The sequence below is a fragment of the Geotrypetes seraphini genome, chromosome 3 (assembly GCF_902459505.1).
Source record: "Geotrypetes seraphini chromosome 3, aGeoSer1.1, whole genome shotgun sequence".
Classification (NCBI taxonomy): domain Eukaryota; kingdom Metazoa; phylum Chordata; class Amphibia; order Gymnophiona; family Dermophiidae; genus Geotrypetes; species Geotrypetes seraphini.
This window is the reverse complement of record NC_047086.1, coordinates 193,433,316-193,459,927: the sequence shown is the minus strand read 5'-3', so window position 1 is coordinate 193,459,927 and position 26,612 is coordinate 193,433,316. Positions and strand designations below refer to the sequence as shown.

At 41.6% G+C, this 26,612-nt stretch overlaps 1 protein-coding gene across 2 annotated transcripts in view; it reads left to right on the top strand.

The window, feature by feature from the left end:
• The window catches only part of HDAC7 (histone deacetylase 7), a 543,111-nt gene that overhangs the window by 200,236 nt on the left and 316,263 nt on the right, over positions 1-26,612 (top strand). The window contains exon 1 of one of the 2 annotated variants that reach the window (XM_033936586.1): positions 22,574-22,764. The exons of the other annotated variant lie outside the window; for it this stretch is intronic. Coding sequence (XP_033792477.1) covers positions 22,707-22,764 — 58 coding nt within the window. The 5' untranslated portion in view covers positions 22,574-22,706. Of the gene's footprint in view, positions 1-22,573; positions 22,765-26,612 lie in introns of those variants that run through there. 2 annotated transcript variants of the gene reach the window in all.

The window sequence follows — 26,612 nt, the reverse complement described above, 5'->3', positions numbered from 1 at the left end:
ATAGACAAATATACCCCCTCCCTTTTTACTAAACCACAATAGCAGTTTTTAGCGCAGGGAGCTGCGCTGAATGCCCCGCGCTTCTCTCGACACTCATAGGCTCCCTGCGCTAAAAACCGCTATTGTGGTTTAGTAAAAGGGGGGCCATAGTGCAAAATATAGACAGAAGATATAAATTCACACACATTTTGATCACTAAATTGAAAATAAAATCATTTTTCCTACCTTGTTTGGTGATTTCATGAGTCTCTGGTTGCACTTTCTTCTTCTGATTGTGCATCCAATCTTTCTTCCCTTCTTTCAGCCTTTATGCTTCCTCTCCTCCAGACCTCATTCCCTCCCCAACTTTTTCTTCCTCTCTCCTTGCCTCCCTTTCTTTTTTTTTCTCTCTTAATGCCCCCTTTCTTTTTTTCTGTTTCCCTTCTTTCCTTCTGTCTCCCTGCCTGCCCCCTTTCTTTCTTTCTCCCTACCCTCCACCAAGCCACTGCTACCACCATCGGGGAACAGGCCCCCAAGCCGCCACCGCCGCCGCACCAAGCTCTCTCTGCTTCCCTGAGGGCCGACCAGCATTCCTCTCCCCTACGTCAGTTCTGCCGTCGGAGAGGAAGTTCCGCTCGGCCAGGCAGCGATTGGCTGGCCCAAACTTCCTCTCTGATGGCAGAATGGACGTTGGGGAGAGGAAGGCTGATCGGCCCGGTAGATTGCCAAGGCAAAGTGAGTCTGATCGACTCACTTTGCCCTGGCGATCTACTGGTCGATCTCGATCGACCTATTGGGCACCCCTTTGTGGATGAACCAGGGGAAAGATGACTCCCAATCCCGGAGGCCTGATCCAATCTGCAGGCTGTCTAGAGGGCTTGCTACAGAGCACCCTCTAGAAGCAGACAAAATTTAAAATGTCTGCGATCTCCTGCTGAAGGATCACTCCCACAGAGTTGATCCGCAACACTTGGAAAACCAGCAAAACAAATCAAATAAAGACTAGGAATTGAAAACAAATCACAAGCAGAAGAGACTGATTTCACCCATGCAGCGAGGCTGCAGGAACAAACTGAGCATGACAGGAAGCTACCATGCAGATATCCTAGAGGGGAGGGAACAAGTTTCATTAGCCCTGCAGCCAAGGATAAAGAGGATACAAGATCCCACAAGTTCAGCCTCCAGAAGGATTGTACAAGAAATGTAAACTGTATGTGGAAATGTGCTTCTTAACTTTGGGCACCATATATAGAATCTGAGAGACTGTAACTTTAGATTTTTAAAAACCAAAACAAAGAGAATGCTGACTGAATGGTTGGTTCAAGTAGGGCAGGATTAATTCTTCGAGGGCCCCTAGGCACACAAGTATACTGGGGCCCCCGTGGCCCTGCCCTGCCCCGCCCCTTGCCTCCTGCCCCACCCACACCCCGCCCCTATTTATCTGTTTTATTATTCACTTCTATTTCTTTTTTAAAATTCAAAACAAACAAAGAATAGCATACCAGTGCATAGTTTTTCTTCTATGTAATCCCTGAACACCCTTCCTTCCCTTCCCACCTACTTACCCAGGACTTTAACTCTGAACTCTTTCCATATGTAAATAAAAGTGTTCAAATATATTGTAAAACAGTAATACTATCCAAAATATAAGTCTATATTAATAACCAAGTTTACAACGCTTCTCAACTGCCTCACTCTACGTCAACCAACTGTAACCCATATGTATGTATGAACAACCAAATCTGTAACTCCACTAGTACATTCTACTCCATGTATGTTAACTTGTAACGAAACAGCAAGACAAGCAGTCCACCAAAGAATCCAACATGAAACAAAAGAAGATTGGCAGAAAATAAGGAGATTCAAATCAGGTTTATTAAAAGTGCTCCCAAGAACCATGCCCGATGCATTTCGCCAAACAAGGCTAGTCACCGCTAACAGAAAACCATGTCTTTCATACACACAGAACACAGATACACCCTCACCCAGTATGAAATAAGTAATCACAAACTAAAAATAGAAATATGTTGATAAAGGTTAAACTGAACCACCAAGAAGCCAAAATGCATACAGTGAAACACCACAGAAACAATGACACATAGCCTCCTAATACTCTGCAAAATATAAATACTGTATAGCAGATGTAAATTTGAAAATACTGCCAATCACCACTTTACAAATTAACAAATATAAATAAAACAAAAATTGAAAATAAGAATATACCATTTTATTGGACTAATCCATTTTTCAATTAACTTTCAGAGGCCATAGCCTTCTTCTTCAAGTCAATATAGTATACTGCTGTTACATTATACTGCCCTCACCTGAGAAACGGGATTTTGGTCTTTCAAAGTTAGTAAAAATGTATTAAAATTCTCCTTTCTTTCCTTCCCACCCCATGGTCTGGTATCTTCCCTTCCCTGATTCTCTGGCATCAATCTCCTTTCCTTTTCTTCCATCTCTCTCTCCCCCTCCATGCTCTGACATCTCCTCCTTCCTTTCCCCCTTCCTTTTCCTTGGTCTGGCATATCTTGTTCCTTCCCTCCATGCTCTGGCATCTCTTCCTCCCTCCCTTCCCTCCAAGCCCTGGCATCTCCTTTCATTCCCTCCCTCATCTTCCTTCTCCCTCTCTTTCTCCTTCCAGTTGGGTGTAGCAAGTCTGCTCCCTACTCCCTTTCCTCCTTCTGATGACATCATCAGTGACTTGCCAAAGGGAATCACTGGCAGGAGAAAGCCGCAAAGCAGCCTGCTTAGAGAGCTGCGGTGCTGTTTAGTGACTCGTGATGGGAGGGAGGGAGAGATAGGAGGGTTGGGTCGGGTCAGGGGAGGGGGGCCTGGGACGATGACGACACTGCTGCTGCTGCCAGCAAGGGTGAGGCCCTAAAGTACCGCACCGACGGGCCCTCCTGACCATTTCGGGCCCTAGGTCCATGCCTACTGGGCCTATCCTTTAATCCGGCCATGGGTTCAAGGCTCCCCCAGGAGATTGCCCATCCTGATCCATTCATATATAAATAACTGTGGCAGAATGGGAGATTTCCTGGGGAAGCCTTGAATCCACCATTCAGTCAGTGCTCTGCTTTTTTTTTTAATCTAAAGTTATATTATGTGCTGATTATTTATAAATACTGCTTGTTGCACTTGATAGGTATAAGTATGTCTACAAAGCATTATGGGAGCTGTACCTATAATATCCACCACTAGTGTCTGTGATGTGCTGGTCTGGATTTAAGCACCTCAGACTAGATTTGAGAGCAGATTGGTTGGGAAACAAAACACTGTTGTAAGGACTCAGACTTGCAGTATTCAAACACTCTTGTTTTGAATTAACCTCATTTGTACATAGAACATGTATGGCAAACACTGTTGTAGGTTTTCGTTTTCTTAGCAGGGATAGTCTCTAGAGGTTATCTTAGGGCATTTTCTCATCTGATAATGAGAAACTAAGGGCTTGATATTCAAAGCAATTTAGCTGGCCAGAAATATGGCTAACTAGTCATATTCAGGAGCACTATTCCCTCTAAGACAGTGGTCTCAAACTCAAACCCTTTGCTGGGCCACATTTTGGATTTGTAGCTACTTGGAGGGCCTCAGAAAAAAATAGTTAATGTCATTAAAAAACTGACAATTTTGCATGAGATAAAACTCTTTATACTGTAGTTTAGAAATCTTTCCTTTTGGCTGTCTTAATAATAACATTGTAATTTATAGCTAAAGATACATATAATCAAGAAACTGTTTTATTTTACTTTTGTGATTATGATAAACATACCGAGGGCCTCAAAATAGTACCTGGCGGGCCGCAACTTTGAGACTACTGCTCTAAGCTTAGTGGGAGTCCTCCAGCTGCACAGCTGCCAGTAAGGGGGTGGTGCTTCAATGTTGTGTTTTTAATCACATTGGATAGGCAGGTTCTCTAGAATTCTGCAGAGCTTGCCTGTCCCTCTATTGAAAATATAACAGTAAAACAGCACCCACCCAACTGACAGGACTATATGTATTTATTTCCAGGAACTTGATATACTGCAAGTGATAAAAAAAAAAAGGCAACTATATAGTTTACAATAGTAGTAAAATAAGCAGGGGGAGGGGGACACAGAAAGACTCATGATTAGGGTTACCAAATTTTACAATAGTAAAATCCGGACACATGGCCCTGTCCCCAGGCCCACCAGGTTCTACCCAGCCCTGCCCCCCTGAACCTCTTCTCCTCGAGCTCGGAGCCACATTTGGAGGGCCTCCACGCATATGCATGTGATGTCACTGTGTTGCATCTGTGCATATGCAGATGCTCTCCAGATGTGGCCCCGAGCTTGAAGCTTTTCTTTATTTTTTTTTTTTAATAAATCTTTATTGATTTTTAAACTTTGACAGTGCAATACAATTACTTGAACATAAATATTTCATAAAACGCACTATTAAATACACAATTTATACATAAAACAATCATTTCCCCCCCTCCCAATTATTAATACAAGAAGACAATTACATGTTTACAAAAATTTTTTATTTTTTTTTTTGAGCTTGAAGCTTTTCAAAACCCAGACAAAGTGCCGGGTTTTGAAAAGCAATCCGGACACCTGGACAGACTTCTAAAAAGAGGACATGTCTAAGTACATCCAGACATCTGGTAGCCCTACTCATGATGGAGATGAACTAAATAATTCTAGAAATAGGTGAGTCTTGAGTAATGATTTAAATTTTCAATAGAAAGGCTCATATCAGATGTGGGGTGGTAAAGCATTCCAGAGGGAAGGGCCTAAATAGCTGATACTAGTTTCATGGGAAATAGTGAGGCTAAAGGATAGGAGTGAGGGTACCATAAGAAGGTTTGACGATGAGGAATGAAAAGAGCGTAAGGGACTGTAAGAAATAAGGAGTGAGCTAAGGTAGGGCGAGGTGGAGGATATCTGGATTTAAAGACCAAACACGGAAGCTTAAACTTTATACAGGGAGCCAGTGCTCTGCATGAGGAAGGAGGGTGACGTGATCAAAATGGTGGGTGATGTGGTGGAGCTTTATCGAAGTGGACTGGATTAGTTGAAGCTGTTTTAGATTTGAAGAGGGAGACCTGCATAAAGTGAGTTATAGTAGTCTACTTGTGAGATAACAATAGAGAGAAGGAACGAATAGACAAGTGAGAAATCAAGAAAAGGCCAAAGGGGACGGATAGGATGACGGGAAATAAAAAGCATATTGGACATCAGAGTCAACTTGAGGTTTGAAAGATGGTGCAGAATCAAATACCATCCCAAGAATTAAATGGGAGTCTCGAAAAGGAAGGGGGTAAAGGGTGTGACAAAGGATAAAGGAGGTGGCAGACTCCTGCTCGACTTAGAGGGAACATTGTTCAGGGGCACTTAACTGGATAATGTTATTGAAGATGTCTGGTTATCACCCAAAACAAACCAGCTATTCTGGAGGCACTCCCCAGCCAGAGCCAGCACTTTTGGTTGGTTAAATATACATATTTAACCAACCAAGAAAGAATACAATTTAAATTCTACTGCATGTTATTTAAAACCCTAAACGGAGACAGCCCATCCTACCTGAACAACCGCCTCATCCAAGCATCCACTACCAGACACAGAAAAACGCACTCCCTATTCATACCTCCCCTGATCAAAGAAGTAAAACGATCAAAACTACACGACGGCCTCCTAGCCACTCAAGCCGCAAGACTGGACAACCAGATCTCCATTCTTCTGATGACCACCCCAGACTACAAGACATTCAGAAAAGAAATAAAAACAATACTTTTCAAGAAATTCCTGAAGCAGCCATAACATCACGTACTCTTAATAACTCTAAAATTGACAATTGATCTACTCTTTACTTCACTAGTAACAACAATTGTGCTTCCATTGTTACCCCCTTTTAATTCTTTTGTAAGCCGCCTTACCCTTAACAACCCGAGAAATGTTAAAAGATCTACTACTTACCTCTCTAGTTAATCAATAGTTCTCCCATTGTAACCCCCATTTTATTAATCTTTTGTAAACCGCCTTGAACCCCAAGGTAATGGCGGAATAGAAATCCCTAATGAAATGTAATGTAATGTAATATTCAGCACTTAACTGGCCAAGATAACCGCATAAATAGGATCTCATAAAAGTCAATCCTATCTTTCTTTTTTTTTTTTTTTTATTTAATTCATGTTTTTATCCCGTTCTCCCCAACAAGCTCAGAACGGGTTATAGGTTAACATACATAATATACAGTCAAGACAGGTTACAATTTGACATACTTTGGGGTCCTTTTACTAAGGCACTCTAACCAATTTAGCGTGCGCTAAATCATTTAGCGCACCTTAGTAAAAGGACCCCTTTATGCGATAACCCATAGCCAGTTAACTGGTTCTGTTTTCTCTGATTCTGTATCCCCAGAAATTCAATGCCAGAGCCTGGCATTGAATTTCTAGGAATAGCACCAGCGACAGTCAACAAATGCTGATCGCAACTGGCTAAACATTGGGCCCTAAAAGTTTGTTAATTTTTAGTAGACACAAATGCTATTAACAATTGCTAGTAGGATGTGGTGACTGGAGAGACATTTGATTATATTAGTTTCCTTTACATGTATTGCTGTTGGTCTGTGGTCTTCCATTTTACAGAGAGACCCTCCTAGCATTAAACAGCAGCTGCTAAAAGACTTCACTCACCTCTTCTTCGTCAAGAGTAAGTTTCTACTGACTCCCAGAATGAATGAGGAAACAGGCAAAACATGCCAAAGAATTTGTGGTTTTCTGAAGTGTCATCATCACTGTATTTTAAGCTGTATAATAAATATTTACTTTGTAAATATCTGCCATCCTAGAATAAAACAAAAAGATGAATGTATGGCATTATTGTAGAGTGGCACAGCTGTGACCAGTTCGTGGATTGTGAGCAGAGTCAAACTTGTAGGGTGCTCTCAGGAACTCCTGCAGCCTTCTCAGCTTTGGCTTCTGGGCCTAATTACTCATTTACGGGCCAAATTACTAACTTGTGATAAAACTACACAATTTCACATTGCTTTGCTGTGAGAAAATCCCCACAGGATCTGATGGAGTACTTTAGCAACGCAATTGAAATAACCCCCCACAGAAATGTTACTAACACAGCTGTAGTTGAGACAACTACACATTCCCAGTCATGACAATGCGCAATCGCACCCCAAGCTGCAAGATTTAAAGTAACGTATAACCCCTTAGACTCATCTCTGTAACAATGTCTATTAAATTTAAAAAAGAAATATGTTCTGTTACTGTCCTACCTCCCCTGAACATAAATCTTTGTTCCCTGCAGCTCCCCCAAGAATGTATTTTAAACTCTGCCTCTATCCAAAGCCTCCCCAATACCTTAACCCCTATAAATCCCCTTTACCTGAATTCAAAACCTAGGTATTCAAGGCAGGAGGTCTTGCTCTCACTCAGTTACTTTTACTTTTTACTTTATTTAATAATTTATATTCTGCATAACCTACAATTTTATGAGGATTACAAATTATTCAGGAACTCAAGCATTATTCCCTAACTGTCCTGGCAGGCTCCCACTCTGTCTAATGTACCTGGAGCAATGGGGATTAAATGACTTGCCCAGGGTCACAAGGAGCAGTGCAGGATTCAAACCCACAATCTCAGGGTGCCGAGGCTGTAGTTAGTACCAAAATTCAAAACTAACCGCCTAGGAGCAAATGATCTTTCTAAGTTTGTGCAGGAACATGTTTGTTTATTAAAACTTGATATCTCACAGTTTACAACAGATCAGTGTGGCTTACAAAACACAATACAGTCAGTTAAAAGAAGAAAAGAACACCATTATCAATAGGAAAGACCTAATCTAAACAATGAAGAGAAAAAAAAAACCAAACCTCTTTTTGTTTTGGTCTCCTGAATGTAGTCTTCTCATGCCCCCTGACAATCTAAAAATTACATCAGGTTACCGTATATACTCGAATATAAGTCGATCCGAATATAAGTCGAGACCCCCCTTTTCCCCTCCAAAAGGAGGAAAAAAATGGTTGACTCAAATATAAGTCGAGCGGCTTAATATTCAAGTACCCTGCCCTGTCAGGCTCTGCACCCAGCACCCTTCCTTCCTCTGTCAGACTCTGCACCCCCCTCCCCCCTCCCTCCCAAGCTCTGCTCCCTGTTCCCCCTCCCTGCCCTATCCTTATACCTCTGCCGATCACTGGTGGAGATACAGCGGGCAGGAGCAAGCTTTCCGAACTCCTGCCCCGCTGCTAACCGGCTGCGCAGATCGAGTTTCTTCGGCTGAGCGGCATGAGCAGGAGAGTGATTTGGCGCTGCTGCTCGGTGCTGAGCGGAACATTTTATAATAGAAATATGTATAACAGACGAGACATTAACATATTGACACAGGGGGATCCGGGGTGAGGAAGGTGCATAGTATAGTCAGACTTTTAAAAAATATTTTAAAGGGAGGTAAGAGGGCATGGAGAGAATAGGGGGAGGGGGTATGATGCTTCTTAAAAGCGGTTCTTATTCATTACTGTGCTTGAGCGTGTATACTAAGTATATGGTCCTTTCTCATGTCAGGTATGCGTCCCTAAATAAGAAAGTTTTTAGTTTGCTCTTAAACTTATCCAGGGATTCTTCAAGTCTGATGTCCAATAGGAGAGCATTCCATAGGGTATGGGCTCTGACAGAGTGTTGCATGCTCTGCTCCTGCTATGCCCAGCCTCTATCCCAGGAATACCTGTGCTCATTCTGTGTAAAGGTTGGTGCTTCATATCAGTAGTACATAACTTTTATTAACTTTATGAAGAGATTCACCCAAGGGATGTACAGAAGGGTTTTGTGTATTTATACCCCTGAGCAATTTTGTGTTTATTTCTGGGGGGGGGGGGGGAAGGCTGTGTTACCCCACCAAAATAAGCTTTGTAAAAATTATCCCTAAAGCGTGTGACTTGGCAAAAAAGGGACTCGGAGGAAAAGTGAGGAAGTACATGGATGCCTATATAACACCCCCCCCCCTTTTATAGCTGCACAAGATGTTTTTAGCACCGGCCAGCGTGCTGAATGCTCTGCGCTGCTCCATTGCTTATAGGAACTCTATGACCGTCAGAGCAGAGCATTCAGTGTGCTGGCCAGCGCTGAAAACCGCTTGCGTGGTTTTATAAAAGGGGAGTAAATGAGCTACTATCTTAGGGGCCCCTTTACTAAAGGAATTAAGCCCTTAGCACAGGAAAAAAAACATTACCATAAAACGCATTAAAGCGTTTTGGGGTATTTTGCTCGTTTGCATGCACTAAGGGCCAGATTCTGTAATGGGCGCCTAAAAGAGATAGGTGCCTAAAGTTAGGCACCTATTGTATGTCAATCACACTTAGGTGCCCATTACAAAATCGCACCTAACTTAAAACTTAGGCACCTGTAATTTAAAGTGTGGGGGGGTAGGGTTTTAAAGGCCTATATTATAGGTGCCTAAGTTCTTTAGAGAATCATGCCTAGTGGCGCCTACATATTTCTCCACCCCCTAAACATGTCTACTGTGGTGTTAGGTGCTGCTAGGCGCCATGCGATAGACGCCTATCTTTAGGATCACACCTATATCCCAATTAATTTTTTTTTTTCCAATCCTAAGCCAATTTACTAATTAAAGCTCATTGTTGAAGCCAATTTACTAATTAAACCGGAGGGCGCTAAAAAACACGCTAAGGTTTTGTAAAAGGAGGTGTAAGTTAGGTGCCTAACTTTGGGCGCCTATTTATTCCCCCCCCCCAGGGCCAGGTTCTATAAACGGTGCCATAATTGAGACCACTTAGCGATGCCTAACTAAACTTCATGCCTAACTTAAACTACCTCAATTAGTTTAAATGACATGATAGTTAACTGCACCATTAAAGTTAATTGAATAATTAATTAAATCAATAAAATTAAAAGTTAAGTGTGGAGTTCTACACAGTGTCTAGTGAGGCCTACAACACCTACCTGAAAAGCAGACACGGTTAGGGGCAAAGAATAGGTATGGTTGATTTAGGCATTGCTAGGCGTCCAAGTTAGGCACAAGTAAATTAGGCCTGGTAAAACCTGGCCTAATATACTGGCACCTACGTCCAGGACACATCCAGGATGCCTAAGCACGCCTAGGTGCCATTAGGCAGGATTGTATAAACTGCGCCTAGCAGTTGATTGACAACTGTCATGCCCTACCAACATGCTAAAACAATTACAAACAGTCCAAAATATACTCGCTAAAAAAATATGACCACATTACCACCGCTTTCCGAGATTCACACTGGCTCCCGGTACAAACATGCATACAATACAAATTCTACTGCACCCTATTCAAAGCCCTAAATGGAAACGGACCAAGCTATCTGAGCAACCATCTAATCAGGAAAAACACATCCAGACCAAGGAGAACTCATGTACACTTTACCCACCCCCCAATCAAAGGCATACAAAGCAAAAAATATATATGACGGACTATTAACCAACAGAGCAGTGAAACTAGACTGCCACCTCTCCAATCTGTTGACTACAATGTCCAACTACAAAACATTCAGGAAAGAACTTAAAATTTTCTATTTGTCAAATAATCTAATTAAACCTGATCGACCCTCCACAGATCCCAATACATACTACAGAGATGCTGCTTGTGCTGGTGGAGATTTACAGAGGTTTTGGGTTGGAAGGGTGGGCACAAGTGTGACATGAGGTTCGGAAAGAGCAAGAGGTGGAGAAGAAGGTGCGGGGGGGGGGGGGGAGATTGGCATAGAAGGAGGATGCAGGGGGGTGCCACCACCTAGGAACTTCCTATCCTTGCTACACCACTGGGGGCATCTAAGATTCTGATACTGGAACCTAAATTCAAATTTCAAGTTTATTATGGCTTGATATACCGCTTTAAATACCAAAGCGGTTTACATTGTACAAAATAATTTAAAAAAAGGATAATTAATAACAGGTGAAAGGACATACAAACAAAAAATTTAAATGGGCAGGGTTACAATTCTAAAAATAAAAATGAAAAGGTAATGGAAAGAACGCTATGGAGACGGGAAAGACTTGAGTGAACCATTTGTCTAAATCTTAAAAGCATCCTTAGAGAGGTGGAGGGGCATAATCAAAAAACACATCTAAATCCATTGTGGGCCTAAGTCGCTAGTTGCCCCAAGTCAGCAGTGTCAAAAGTCCATTCCTGAAAAATACGTCCAGCCATTTGATTATCCAGACTGCTAAGTCGTCTATCTTTATACCCTATTCCCATCCAAAAATTCGTCCAAGTCAAAAGTGCCTAGAACAAAACTTTTTGGATGTGGGAGGAGCCAACAAAGTGATGGACTAGACACCCAGACATGGTAACACAGTAGTGGGGCACCTTACAGGGCACTGCTGCGAACTTCACAAAACGGGTGCCATATAAACATCCCATCACAACTCCCTTATAGGTCATGGTGAGCCCCCTAAAATACTCCCCAAACCTACTAGACCCAACTGTCTATAACCCCAATAGCCCCAGACTACTTAAGCCACCTCTGTGCTGCTCTACTACTACTACTAATAATAATAATAATAATTTTATTTTTATATACCACCCTACCACATAGTTCTAGGCGGTTCACATACAGTACTAAAAATATACAAACAGTGAATAAAAATACGAGATCAAAAAACAGCTAAAATTATACAATAATTAAATAAAATGCATTTGCGAAAATAGATAGATATTCCTTAAAAAGTACAATTGCAAAGTCAATGTGCAAGGCTTTCCTATGCCAGGTGCTGATGTTCTGGAGGCAGATATGTAAAGTTTTAATTACGATTTTTATGGCGGTGGGGGTGGGGGAGTGGAGTGTGTGGGGGTCTGTACTATGTCTCTACAGTGATTATCTGGTCACTTTGGAGACCTTCTGGGCGCTTAGACCTGGTTTTCAATCGCCTAAGTTGCTAAGTATAAGTTCCATCTAGACAGCCTCGTTAAACTTTCGGTTATATTTGCAGTACGACTAAGTCTAGGTCTGCCCACGTCCCGCCCAAATCCTGCCCTCACCACTCCTCCTAAAATGTCCCTTTTAGCTCTGAGCGTACAGTAGTACTGAAATGGCCTAAGTCATCTAAAAACCGAATCAAATATTGGCACTTGGACAACTTGTCTTACTGAGCGTCCAAGTGCCGATTTAGGCCGGTTTTTAGACGTATTTCTGTTTCGATTATGAGCCCCCTAGATTTTATGGTTAGATATGAAATGGTTAGAATTAGTTTCCAGTCTTAGAGCTATGGGGAGGGCATTCCATAATGTGGGAGCGACTACAGAATAAATGGTTTTGCGTGTTGTGTCATAAAATAATTGATGAACGGATGGTACTGTATGAAGATGTTGCTGAGATGATCCAATTTAGGTGCTGCTAGGCACGATTCTACAAATAGCACCTAATAACTGAAGATTGACAAGCGCCATGGGCTACATTCCTCGGCACCTATCTTTTAGGTGCTGTTTATAGAATCAAGGCCAAAATGCCAATTTTAATGCCACAGTAAAACTGGGCTTAGCACCAGAAATGTCCTGTGTTGGAATGTGCTGAGCCCAGATGTTACTGCACCTTTTTCAGTTACAGCCTCCCTAACTTTGGAATTCCTTATCTATTTACCTCAGGGAGGAGACTATTGGACAGATTTAAAGGTTCCCTCAAAAGTTTTCTCTTTAAGGACGCTTTTGGAATTTATGATTAGAATATAGCTAATTTTCTGATGTTCCTTTTCCCCAATTTGCACAACTTATAATCACTATTCTTAGTTTTTATCTCCCCTCACCCTTAACTGTCTTCCTGTATTATAAATCTTTGTAGATTTGCCCCCTTTCCCTTTTGTTTTTGAGTTAGTCTAGTGTAGTTTGTGAGAGTCAGTTGTATGGATATGTATGTATATAATTGTGTTTCCTATTTTTTACTGATGTACATCACTTAGAAATTTTTGATAAGCGTTAGAATCAAATTTTAAGTAAAACTTAAAACTTGAAACTTGAAGAGTGAAAGGATCACTCTGCTGCTCATGTGCTGAGAATGCTGGCTTCCCAAGGTAACCTGATCCAAAGGTACAACTGAACCAGCCAAAGTTGCACTAGTTATTCAAATTGTGAAGTTCTGAGTTCCCTCCATCTTGTTAGGCTTAACACGAAACGGCATGAAGCATTTTTGTGATGGTCTGGCATGTCAGCAACAAAACCATACATTTATTTTTGTACTCCGGGCTCCCAGCTCTGCTTTAATTAAATGCAGCTTTAATTATGTGCTACAAACAATCCTTGCACAGAGGGAGGGTCAGCCAAGAAGGTACTTTTGCAGCAGAAAGCCCTGGAGCATTTGCAAACAGAGCTGTGGAATTTAGGAAGACAAAGGCAACAGGCTACAGATTATACCCACATCTGTCTAGGAATACCTAAGCACAAAGTATTCTGCCTGGAGCGAGCTGGCCACTAGATGCCCTCTTGAGGTCCCTATCAGCTCAGCCTTTCTCAGGTTATGGTAGAGTTCACCTCAGCAAGTTTCTTTCAGACCCATCATGCTATTCTGGGTGATATATTGACCTATCTTCCAGTCCCGTTTCTCTTCAATGCTATAATTCCATCACGCATTAGAAAAATATGGCAAAGGCATGTGGTCCTCACCTTCTTGGGCAACATTTCCGCATCCCAATCTAGTAATATACAGTAGACTCTCAGTTAACCGGCACCCATGGGAATTGATAAATGTAGCTTCTGGATGCTTGAGAGTTACTATTAAATAGGCCTAACTAATACAATACCCCATACGATGTCAAACTACCAGACATGTAGTAGGCAAAGCATGAGCATACTCAGGTGTGACGTGCCAAATTTACACTTAAATTTGTGCCAGAAATTGATTTTATTTTCACTTTTATTTAAAGTATTGCAGTATTTCTTAGATTTTTTTTCTGGTTGCTTGAGAGTTCTGGTTAATTGAATTCCAGTTAACAGAGAATCTACTGTATGCTACAGAGGCAGTGTTCATGGCTCCAAGTGGTTAGGAGGGAAGCACTGACATCAATCAGTGGTGACACCTAGGGCTCCTTATATGAAGGTGCGCTAGCGGTTTTAGCTCATGCTCCAATGCCGCATGCGCTAGACACTAACCATAGAGCTGGCGTTAGTATATTCCATGTAGCACAGGGTTAGCGCATGTGGCATTGTAGCGCATGCTAAAACCTCTAGCGCACCTTCATAAAAGGAGGCCCTAGTGGCCAGGTTGAAGTTCCAGGTTCTGGAGGACTTACGGATTGTAGCTACTGTCACTACAATAATGACTGCACTAGATAAGCTGGAAAGCAGTTTTAAAAATAGGGGACTAAGCCCATATAGCTGCAAATAAAAATTTATACTGTCATTACTCAGCAGAGGCCAGTGCCACTAGAACCAGAAGACCAAAGGAACATGAGCATGCTATCGGGCCATCAAAAGATCAATAAAGAAAAGAGATTATCAATACATTAACTCCTACTCCAATACAGCAATCTACATGTTAAACTCCAAGGTACAAATCGGCAAGTCTAAAATCCTCTGGAAACATTGGTTGAAGGCAGGCATACGTACTCTGGATGATGTGATTTCAAATGAGAAAATGGTAAATTTATTACAACTGCAACAATCATTCGGCATATCAAAGTCTCAAGCTTATAAATGGTTGCAGTTAAAGCAGGCCATTCAGAAGGGGTTCCCTGACTAGCGTAATTTTAAAAAATCAGTATAGTTTACCGGGCCTATGTTTCCAGACAAATTTTCAAGGACATCAAGCCGCCAAATGGTACAAATTAACATCTGAATATTTGGCAAAAAAAAACCCTAAACCAGCATAAAAGACATTTGGAGTATAGAAATAAAGCAGCATATTTCTGCTACACAATGGCCACGGATTTGAACTTAGAGAATGAAATATACAGCATCAGCATCTATGAGACAAACTTGGTTCTTTTTGTTATATAGAATTTTTTGGACCCCAGTTCGTTTACAAAAGTTGGATAGTTCAACATCTAATAGATGCTGGCACTGTCATCTTGACGTCGGGACATTGGATCACTTGTTATTATATTGTCCCTTGATGCTCAATTTCTGGAAATCAATATGGGGAAAGAGTAATTTGATACTTGGTGTTTCTATGCCATTGACATACAAGGTGGTTTTATTTGGAACATTATTAAGACCTAAGAATCCAATTGACAAACATAAAAGCAGACTTATTTTGATTATGACAGGGGTTGCTATGCAAATGATAACCAGGAACTGGAAAAATTATGACAGGTTAAACCTTTCCTTTTGGTGGAAAACATTGTGCTTATATTACAGATATGAGAGAATGAATGCGGAACAGGTGGGAAACAATAAAAAGCTTAAAGAAGTCTGGGGTCTGTTGGAAACATTTGTTAAATTGTAGAGTGATTAATTGATAAGATCCTTAATTCTCGGGATTCCTTAATTTTCCACACACATCCAGATAGGGAGGGAGGGTAAGGGAGGGGGGAGGATGTAGGGTATTTCATTTTTAATATTTGTGCAAATATAAGTGCTGTTAATTGTTAATATCTGTATGGTTATTTGTATGCGCTTGTTGGTAAGTTTGGAAAACTAATAAAGAATTTTTAAAAAAGAAAGAAAAGAGATGAAAATATACAATAGATGAAAAGCCTAGAACTACTAATCATCTAAGTTCCAAAAAGAGGGCACCTTTAAAAAATGAGCACACATAACAATTTGCATACCTATTTACATCTAATACTATACAGCACAGGTGTCAAACTCAAGGCCCGCAGGCCAAATTCGGCCCGCCTGGTTGTTTTATGCGGCCTGTGATCCGATGCCCTCAGTTTTACCTTTTGGCCGGCTTCCTCCTCCACCTCACAGCTGTAATGTGCACGGAGCTGCGTGCAGTGGCTCCTCGGGCGTCCCACACCTCATCCAGAAGCATTCCCTCTGAAGTTGCGACATCAGAGAGAAAGCTTCCGGTTCAGGTGCAGGATGGACGAGGAGCCGCTGCACGCGGCTCCGTGCACATTACAGTTGTGAGGAGGGAGCCGGCTACAAGATGACACCGGAGGCATCATACTGCGAGTCGCAAAAAACGGCCAAGTTGGAGCCAGCCAGAAGGTTAGACACTCGCCAGAGGGAGGCACAGCATGGAGGGAGGGAGACAAACAAAGGTAGGGGGAATGGTTTTATTTTCAAGTTAGTGTTTGAATTGAGTTTTGAGCATTTTAATCTGCTGTCTATCTTTTCACTGCTCTGGAGGTTGTACTGCATGCACAATCTTGAATCAGGGTGTTTTTTTAAAATATATTAGTACTTTTAGTTTTTGGTCCCATATTTGCATAGGGGTTATCTGTGTTCTGGTAGGAATGAATGTTGTGTTTTGTGTAGTTTAATTTTGTGGTTAACCATTACCATTATTTGTTAATAAGATTATATTGTGTGTGTGTATACAATATATGAAAAATGAATGGAAAAAATTGTGTTATAATTAGTATTATAATGGGGTGGGTTTTGGGGAAGAGACTGGATGGGGTCTGGCGTGCGGTCTGTGTTTTGGATTTTGGCCCCTTAATGTGATTGAGTTTGACACCCCTGCTCTACAGGCACAATAAACTATGGGCTCGATACTGAGCCCATGTAAGTCAGTGATTTTCAAGGTGCTACTGCTGCAGGCTGAGGTTGGCCCTGATATTCAATGTTGGACCACAGCCAAGCACTAGTACTGAATATCTCGGGATCTTGCCTGGCCACTGGAAGATAACTACAGTCAAACCTCAGTTTGCGAGTAACGTGGTTTGCGAGTGTTTTGCAAGATGAGCAAAACATTCTCACAAATCGTGACTCACAAATCGAGCGTTGACTCAATTTGTGAGACCCCCCCCCCCGCTCAAACCGGCATCGTTCCCCCCCCTGCCCTCGAACGTCCCCCAAGAATCATCATTGCATCCCCATGCTGGAAGCAGCATTCCCTGCCCGCCCAAACAAGCTCCTTACGACATCTGGCACCAGCACGCAGCACCAACCCACAGGACATGCCGGTGCCAGTCATCGAAGATCCCGCCTCTTGCCTTGGCTGGGCCTTGAGCATCTGTGCATGCTCAAGGCCTTCTGGCTCTCGTTCTCTCCGAGAATCTCTCCTTAGCTTTCTCTTCAAAACTGAAGAGTCCTAACCTTTTTAGTCTTTCCTCATATGAGAGGAGTTCCATCCCCTTTTATCATCTTGGTTGCTCTTCTTTGAACTTTTCTATTGCCATTATATCTTTTTTAAGATAAGGAAGCCAGAACCGAACACAATACTCAAGGTGAGGTCATGCCATTCAATGATAAAGAGGCATTATAACATTCTTAGTCTTGTTAACCATCCCTTTTCTAATAATTTCTGTTTGCATCGACTGATCTTTGGACTAAAAAAATGGGAACACATAACTCCCTACTACCAAAAACTCCACTGGCTGCCCCTGGAAGCAAGAGTGCTGTTCAAGTTTTCCTGTCTCTGCTTCAAATCTATTCTTGGTTCGGCCCCCTTATACTTTTACCTTAGATTATCTTCCAGACCCACTTGCAGAGCTTATCTCTTCAGCCATCCAACTCTAAAGGCCTGCTGTTACAAAAGATACCTGAACAGAACTCTAGCCTTCCAAGCAGGTCATCTAAACGATTGGCTGAGCAACATTATCTCGCATTCCTCATCCTACCTAAACTTCAGAAAATTGTTAAAAACTAATCTATTTAACTGATTTGTAGCCTAAGACCCCTTACCCGACCCTTGCCCCCTAAGATCTCTTTTTTCTTACCTTCCTTCCTGCTCACCTTCATTTTACCCCTTATATTGTACTTGTTCCATGCTTGCATATATTAATTGCATCTGTATCTGCTGATTGTACCCATTTGCTGACTGTCCAGCCCTTCTGTATTGTAAACCGCCTCGAACTACCACGGCTTTGACGGTATATAAGAAATAAAATTATTATTATTATTATCTTGGAAGGAAGGCTTCAGCATATTGTCTACGATGACACCCAGATCCTTTTCTTGAGTGCTTACCCCCAAGGTGGTCCTTATCATCCGATAACTATGATTTGGATTATTCTTCCCAATGTGCATCACTTTACATTTGTCCACGTTGAAGTTCACCCAATATTCCAATTTCCTAATGTCTTCCTGCAGTTTTTCACAGTCTCACTTTACATTTGTCCACGTTGAAGTTCACCCAATATTCCAATTTCCTAATATCTTCCTGCAGTTTTTCACAGTCTGCATGGCTTTGAACAGTTTAATGTCATCTGCAAATTTAGTCACCTCGCTCATAGTTCAAATTTCTAGATTATTTATAATAAGTTAAATAGCTTCAGTACCAGGACAGATCCCTGTGGCGCACCACTATTTACCTTCCTCCACTGAGAAAAATGGCCATTCAACCCTACCTTCTGTTTTCAGACCGATAACCAGTTCTTAATCCACAATTGAACATTGTCTCTTAGCCCATGACTCTTTAATTTTTTAGGAGCCTCTCATGAGGAACTTTGTCAGAAGCCTTCTGGAAATCTAGATATACTATGGGCTCCTTTTATCAAGGTGTGCTACGGGAGTTAGTGCGTAGGACATTTCATCACGCGCTAACCCCCGCAGCAAGCCAAAATACTAACACCTCATCAATGGAGGCGTTAGCGGCTAGCGCAGCAGGCGGTTTAATGCGCGGTATTCCACGTGTTAAACCCCTACCGCGCCTTGATAATAGGACCCTATATCAACTAACTCGCCTTTATCCACATGTTTATCCTTTAAGTGCGGTATCTTGTCTCTAACTCAGAGTTCGAGGAAGTACCTGAAAGATCTGAATTGGCAGGTTCCTTCACTGTTATTTATTTTCAGATGTAGTTGGTGGTGAAACCCAGGTCTGCCTGTAAATGGACCTGTCATCCAGAATCTTCTTCAAAACTGTTTTATACCCATACTATTAGGGATTGATATTCAAAGCAGTTTTACTGTCCAGAAATGGCTCAGGTTAAATCATCTGTTCAGGGCTAACCAGTCATATTCAGCAGCCCGTAACCAGTTAGTGGTGCTGAAACTGTTCGGTTAGTGCTTAAAGCAAAACTGGGGATGGAATTGTCACTTGGCTGGTTAAGTGCCGATATTCAGCACCTATCTTTAGCTCCATAGCTGGTAAGTGTTGAATAATGCTGGAAATTCTATGTTGAGGCTCAGACATTGGCCCAGCATTGAATTTCTGGGCATAATGCTGGCGGCAGGTCAGCAAAATGGTGAGCGCTGCCAGCTGAATATCTGCCTCTTAATCCTAAACAACAAATTTCACCATTTAACTGGGTGTTAATTGAGAAATGTCCTTTAAAATAATTCCACCAGTTAGTTTCATGACCTGTCTCCTAACTCTTAGAGCCATTCAGTTACTACACTGGCTGTGCTGTAACCTAAACATGACTCTATCTGTATACCGATGAAAGACTATGAGTTGTATCATTCACATTAGAGACCATCCTTAATCCAAACAGGGACAAACTGGCAGCAGAAGTAGAAATGTGTTCATATTGGAAAATAAAGGTTTATCTCAGGGATATTCTTTAATAAATTTCCAGTTAATAACTGAATAATTAGATGCTAGATAGCTTTAACAATCAATCATTGACTATAATTGGTGCTAATTAGCAATTACACACGTAACTGCCCTTAGTATCTACAAAGGGGCTGATTCTATAAAGGGTGCCTAAAATTAGGCGCCTCTTAGGTGCCTAACTTAATTGGCAAAATACCCTTAACGGCCTCAATAATTAGTTGAAAAAAATGTAATCGGGCAATAGGCAACTATCGCAAAAGTGGGTGTTTCTATGGCTGGAGCGTGAGTTAGGTACCGCTAAGCCCAATTCTCCAAAAACTTAGGCGCCTGAAATGTAGGCCTTTAAAACCCTCGCCTACATTTCAGGCACCTGTTTTTACATAGGCGCCGCTAGCCGCGATTTTGTAAATGGCACCTATATGTGATTGACATGTGGGCAGCACCTTTTTTTTTTTTAGGCACCAGATGATTTAGGTGCTGTTTATAGAATCAGACCCAAAATGTGTACGCAATTTCTATAGCACACAAACTGCAAGGGAGGGTATGGAACATTTACATCAGCCATTGAGCTAGCGCAGTGTCTGGCAAACTTTTTCTGCCAGGGCACTCTAAACTCGGGACCGCATCTACAGGTCCTCGGAACATGTAAGGATGTCTATCGGTGATGTCACGTGCATGACATCATCGCGTTAACCTCCGCGCATGCTCATAGGCCCTGTAGAGGCGGCCCTGAACTCGGGGGCCTTCCAAAACCCAGGGTAACGGCCATGTTTTGAAAATCCCTCCATCGCTGGGGAGCAGAGAGGAGGTGAGGTGTCGGTGCCGCCAGTGACTGGTGACTCATCTCTTTTGTGGCACACCTGGAATCTTGCTGTAGCACACAGTGCATATGCATAAAGTTAAGTGCATAACTACAGATTTACACCAATATTCTCTAACAGTTGCATGTGGCATTGCTATAGTAGAATTCACTCTCAGCGCACATTATCCTAGTATCCGCCTTTAGGCCCTGGATTCTATAAATGATGTGCAAATTTACATGCACCTAAACTGGCTAATGAGCCAATTAGTGGTAATAATTAGCAATAATTTGGTAACGTTTCATAAGAGGCTAAAGACTTACCTCTTCGACTCCATATACTCTACCAACAATTGAATACCATCAACAATCAGATCCGAACTAATCTATCCCACATTTCGTAAAAAGCTAAAGCCCCATCTCTGAGACTCCATATACTCTACCGACAATCACCCCTGAACCTACACTACGGACCTATCTCATCAATACCTATATTATGCAACATACCAAACCAAGTCTACTACCTACCTACATACCTCTATTACCTACCTCTTCAACATTCAAAAATTGAACAATTCCTATCACCCATAGAACCTTATCTTCTCTTATATCATTTGCAATGCATCGATTTGTATACCAATAATTCTCTAATTTTAAGTCACCTTGAATTTGTTCTTGAATTTATTGCCACTAAATATACTTATAACTTTATACAGATATCTTGCCCATGTAAAGAGACAAAACCAAATTACTTTGGCTTGATAGAGTTGGATATAATATTCCTAAGGAATTATTTCTCTTTGATGGATTTATATTGAAAGTTGATAGGGTCACAAAGATTCTCGGTGTTCATTTAAATACATTGCTATCTTTGAAATTTCATATAGACTTTTACTGATCTTGTACAGCCATGTCCCAGATGTGAGGATGTAGTTATCAGAAAAGCTAAACCGTCAGCATGCTAACCCATACATAGAAAGTCCTTATAATTTTCTGAATTATGTATGCTTTATTGAATAAATATAGTAGTTGTACTCACAATTAGCAGGTTTTCTCAGAGTATGGCCACCTCTGGGCACAGGTTTCTTGGCTGCAATATGATGTAAAAATAGTCAAAGGTTTGGAAAGCAGAAATGAAGAAAAAGCAAGATAATGAAGTATTTCAGTTGCCAGGAGAGAAATACAGAGTTATCTTTGCATGTGATCAGATACTTATGTGTGTGTGTATGCAGCTGATATGTGCAGTAAATAGACTTCTTAATCAAAGGGGGGGGGGCTCAACCATGTGTAGCAGAAGCAAGTGTGACCCTGAAGAAAGGGACAGAGAGGAGCACCCAAGGCAAGGGGAGGGGTTGCAAGTGAGAGCCCAATAGGAACAGAACTTAGCACCAAGTAGATCCCAGCATGAGATTAGCAGGTAACTCTCATGGAGTGCGACATGAGAATTACCTGCTAATCTCATGCTGGGAGCCTTGACCCTGAAGAAAAATTTGAAACATGGCATGTCGGTAGAGGCGCTCCTGTATATCTTAAGATAAGTTCTTTAGAAAACTATTATTGCTGAAGTTGCACAATATTCAGCGTTTACTATTGCTGAGTTTGCACATTGATTGCTAAGTTTGCACATTAAAGAAAACTGAATAGAAAACATATATTTTAAAAAACCAAAACATAAGTAAAAAGGATCCACTGAAGAATTTGGCCCATTCTATTCCTGTATGAACTTTATTGAAAGGAATAGCGAGCCTTCTGAGCATTCTACATCTAACTAAAAATGATTTTGATATGAATATATGTTGAATTAATTTATAGCAATGTACTGGGAGATATTGAGTCATTTCCATATCAAGCAGTTTCAACTTGGTGTTCTTTACCTGTTGAATTGAAGATTATTTTCTCTTAATGCTTTGAAAACAGTTGAAAACTTATATGCTTTTAGGTTTTTATTAACATGTTGATGTTCTTTAAGATTTTTTTAATGTCATATGCTTTGAACCTGTTTCAGGGAGTTGGAGGAATACATTAAATTATACAGCTATTTCCCCACTGTAAATGTAACTCATATTCCAGTGCACTAGGGATGGTATGCTGAACCGTAGGGTTGTCTATGCATGCTCATGAGGATTCACCTGCCAGCTGAAGACTAAAGTCTACTCCTCTCCAAGCAGGTACAACAGTCCCTTGAGACACGTAAAAACTGTGAACCAAAAAGAAAAACACCACAAAATAATAAAGGAAGCAGATCAGAACACCATCTTCGTGCTCGCTTGCACAAGGAATAACTGAACGGAGCAGCAGAGACCAGGGAGAATGAGGAGGGGCTGAAAAGCTGTGATTGACATCTTCTGCAGCATACTCACGAGCACACATGGACAACCCTATGGTTCAGCATACCATCCCTATCTACTGGAAAAGATATTATCAAGGTAAGAACCTAATCTCTTTTTATATATAGGTATCCACATGTTGGTACTATTTGTTTTTGTATAAAATGAGGAGTTTGCTTATGTATGAAAGACGAGCAGTGGGAAGAGTGAGTGTGCACTCACCTATTTAAATTAAATGAATTAATAACCAATACCATCCTAAACTGAAAATGCAAGTGCTAATGCTGAAACTGACAAAATCACTTGCACCAATCTGAATTGCTTATCCCATCCAAACACTTTGCAAAAGTGAGAAAAATAATGGTAACATGGTGGTGGTGGTGGCGGCAGCAGCAGCTGTGTTTCCACAGAGAAACCGTTTGCTTCAGGGGTCAAATTTACATCTGGAAGTGGGTGTCTTTCCATTGCTGATCTTGTTTTCTGAAACCTTTCACAACTAAGGTTTGATGCAAAAGCTGTTTTGCACAAGCAATCTAGTCAAAAGTTTTCATTTAAAAAAAGACAACCCTTTGTGCAATGGCTAGGAGGGGAGACAGCATTGTGTCAAATCTGAGTGCATAAAAATGACATACATTAGAGTGATGCACAGGAATGGAACTTGTGGAAAACCTGTGGGTATGCAAAAAGTAGCCACAGGATTCCTATGAGAGTGTAATCAAAATATCTGGTGACTCCAGAATGAGGCTTGGAATGTACTGAGAAAGGCAATTGGAGCACCAGAATGAGGATTTGAGATGTACCGTAGTTGGAGCATAGGAATGAGTCTTGGATTGCCCAGACAGATGGCTGGAACACCAGACTTGGGCTTGGAAACTCATTGGTTGAATAGTGAATACCATCCAAGAAAAACACAGGACATTGTTGGGGTTGGGAAAAAATAGCTGCAAGTAAATAATAGCATTGTCTCCTGCAGGTAGGAATGGAATGGATCTTTGTGAGCATGGGTTAGATTCCATCGGAGATGGGTGAGATTTCTGTCCTTGTGCAACTTTCTAATATACATTGGAAGGGATCATTGAGTTGAGCAATTGAAGGACATGGGCAGACTGGATAGGACATATGGTCTTTTTTCCCCTCGTGTGTCCTGTTTTTATCATGTCCCTGTGTGTTAGGTATGAGTGAGAATTGTGCCTGAAATGTCCATTTTTCATGAAGAGTCTGGTTTTCACACAGAAAATGGCACTATCTGGTTACCTTACCTAACAGAATGACTGAAATGGTCCTGGGATTACATACAGTGCATCTGTGGGTTTGTAATTCCTCCTTTCATAGAAAAATTGAAACTATAGGAAGATAGAATTTGGATAAAAACCTGGACTGGCTCACTCTGCCCCTTCTGACATGGAGTGGTGTGGTATCTGGTCAATGTACACACAAGCAGAGATGCCAAGTTACCCTGTTCCAGTAGATTTCAGGCCAGCCCTGGATTTCTGCCAACCTCATCCTGATGCATTATGACACCTGCAACATTGATTTCAATAGGTTGAAACAGGGACCACAAATACCTCACTGTTTCAGGATACAGAGATGCCAAGCTGGAGACTTATTAGACAGTCCTGGTTTTGTATTTACATCCAAAGCAGGCTTTGTAGTGCCTGATCCTGCCCATTGAAATCAGTTCTGCAAGTCCCATCTGCAAGAGGGTGTGATGGTCAGAAATCCAGGACTGTCCCAAAATTTTTAGCCTGGAGCTTTATTTATTTATTTATGTAGTCAAATTTCTAGCCCGTCCTCCCAGAAGAGCCCGGAATGGGTTACAAGTTTACATACACAGTAGAAGGTTACAACCTCATATACAGCAGATAAACATAACAATAGATTATGAGCAATAGTAGCGATTCCTATGTACATGTTTTGGGTACTAAGCACAGTGGCATGGCAAAGGATAGGCAACAAGGATGCAAATTCACATATAAGATATTCAGAACAACAGATTAAAAGGAAGAACAGCGGCAGAGGGATAATTCTTATGAACTGTATGGAGGAATGAATACAAGATTTGGGGGCCGAGCACAGTAGCATGGCAAACGATAGACCCTATAAGTAAAGCAGCTAGAAGTAAAGGACAGTTTTAGGCATTTATATTGTGGGTATATGTATTAGGGAGATAAGATCTTGCATAGTTTTCCACCGAGTGCGCACCTCGAGACTTACCCCCTCTTCTACAAAACGGCGATAGCCGTTTTTAGCGTGGTGAGAACATAAGAACATAAGAAGGTGCCTCCACTGGGTCAGACCAGAGGTCCATCTCGCCCAGTGGTCCGCTCCCGCGGTGGCCCATCAGGTTCGCGACCTGTGAAGTGGTTTCTGACCACTTCTATAACCTACCTCAAGTTCTATCTGTACCCCTCTATCCCCTTATCCTCCAGAAACCTATCCAAACCTTCCTTGAACCCCTGTACCGAGTTCTGGCCTATCACTTCCTCCGGAAGTGCGTTCCATGTGTCCACCACCCTCTGGGTAAAAAAGAACTTCCTAGCATTTGTTCTAAACCTTTCCCCTTTCAATTTCTCTGAGTGACCCCTAGTGCTTGTGGCTCCCCACAGTTTGAAGAATCTGTCCTTATTTACTTTCTCTATGCCCTTTAGGATTTTGAAGGTTTCTATCATGTCCCCTCTAAGTCTCTTCTTCTCCAGGGAGAACAGCCCCAGCATTTTTAACCTGTCAGCGTATGAAATATTTTCCATACCTTTTATCAGTTTAGTCGCCCTCCTCTGCACTCCTTCGAGTACCGCCATGTCCTTCTTGAATGGTCCGTGCTGCTCCCGACGCAGTTTAATAGAAGAGGGGGTTAGTTCTGCCTGTATGTCACGTGGAGAGCATCTGCTCCTCCCCTAGACCCCATTCTAGATGTCTTCCCCCTTCACCCAATACACATTTTGTGAAAAGACGATCTGGGACAGATGTATTTCAAGTTAGTTTGGCACAATGCCACAGTTTGTGGACCTCCTAACATTTATTTATTGTATTAAAAAAATGTATATACCGTATAAGGTCTGTACGGTTTACATAAAAACATACACAAGATTGGACATGACATTTTTAATAAAGGGACGAACACTTTGCTCTTCAAAAACCATCTCGTACAAATAAAAAAAATCTTTTGCATTAAAGCATAAGCAAATAGTAACATTTACACATTATCTCGTCATAAGAAAGCATTTACAAACAATTGCGTTTCGACAGTTTCTTGGAACCTAACCTAACAGCACATAAGCGTAGAGCTCCAGGTAAAGCATTCCAAAGCTTTGCACCCCCTACTGACAACATAGGGCTCCTTTTATCAAGGTGCGCTACGGGAGTTAGCGCGTCGGACATTTCATCACGTGGTAACCCCCGCGGCAAGCCAAAATACTAACACCTCGTCAATGGAGGTGTTAGCGACTAGCGCGGCAGGCGGTTTAACGCGTGGTATCCGCGTATTAAATCCCTACTGCGCCTTGATAAAAGGACCCCATAGTGTCACCAATTGGGGAATGAGAGATTATCATCCTAGTATCCAAACTTAGTTTCATACTGTGGTCTGACCTCAAACACCTTCTAGGATGATAAATTTCAAAAAATCCTTGCAAAACATTAGGGGATGCATGCTACAATATTTGAGGTACTATTGGCAGAATTTTATAGTGTACTCTTTGTTAGATTGGCAGCCAGTGAAACTGCTTTAAAATTGGTGTCATGTGAGCCATTCTGGGCGAACCAGTAATTAACCTTGCTGCAGAATTAATAAGCTGCTGCAGCGCCCTCATCCTCACTTTTGCAACTCCCAAATACAATGCATTGCAATGGTCTACTCTACTCCAAATTAATGCTTGTACCACAGTACGAAAACCTACCTGAATTGTCTTCAATATTTGTTTTTCCATGGTCAATGCACTATCCAAACA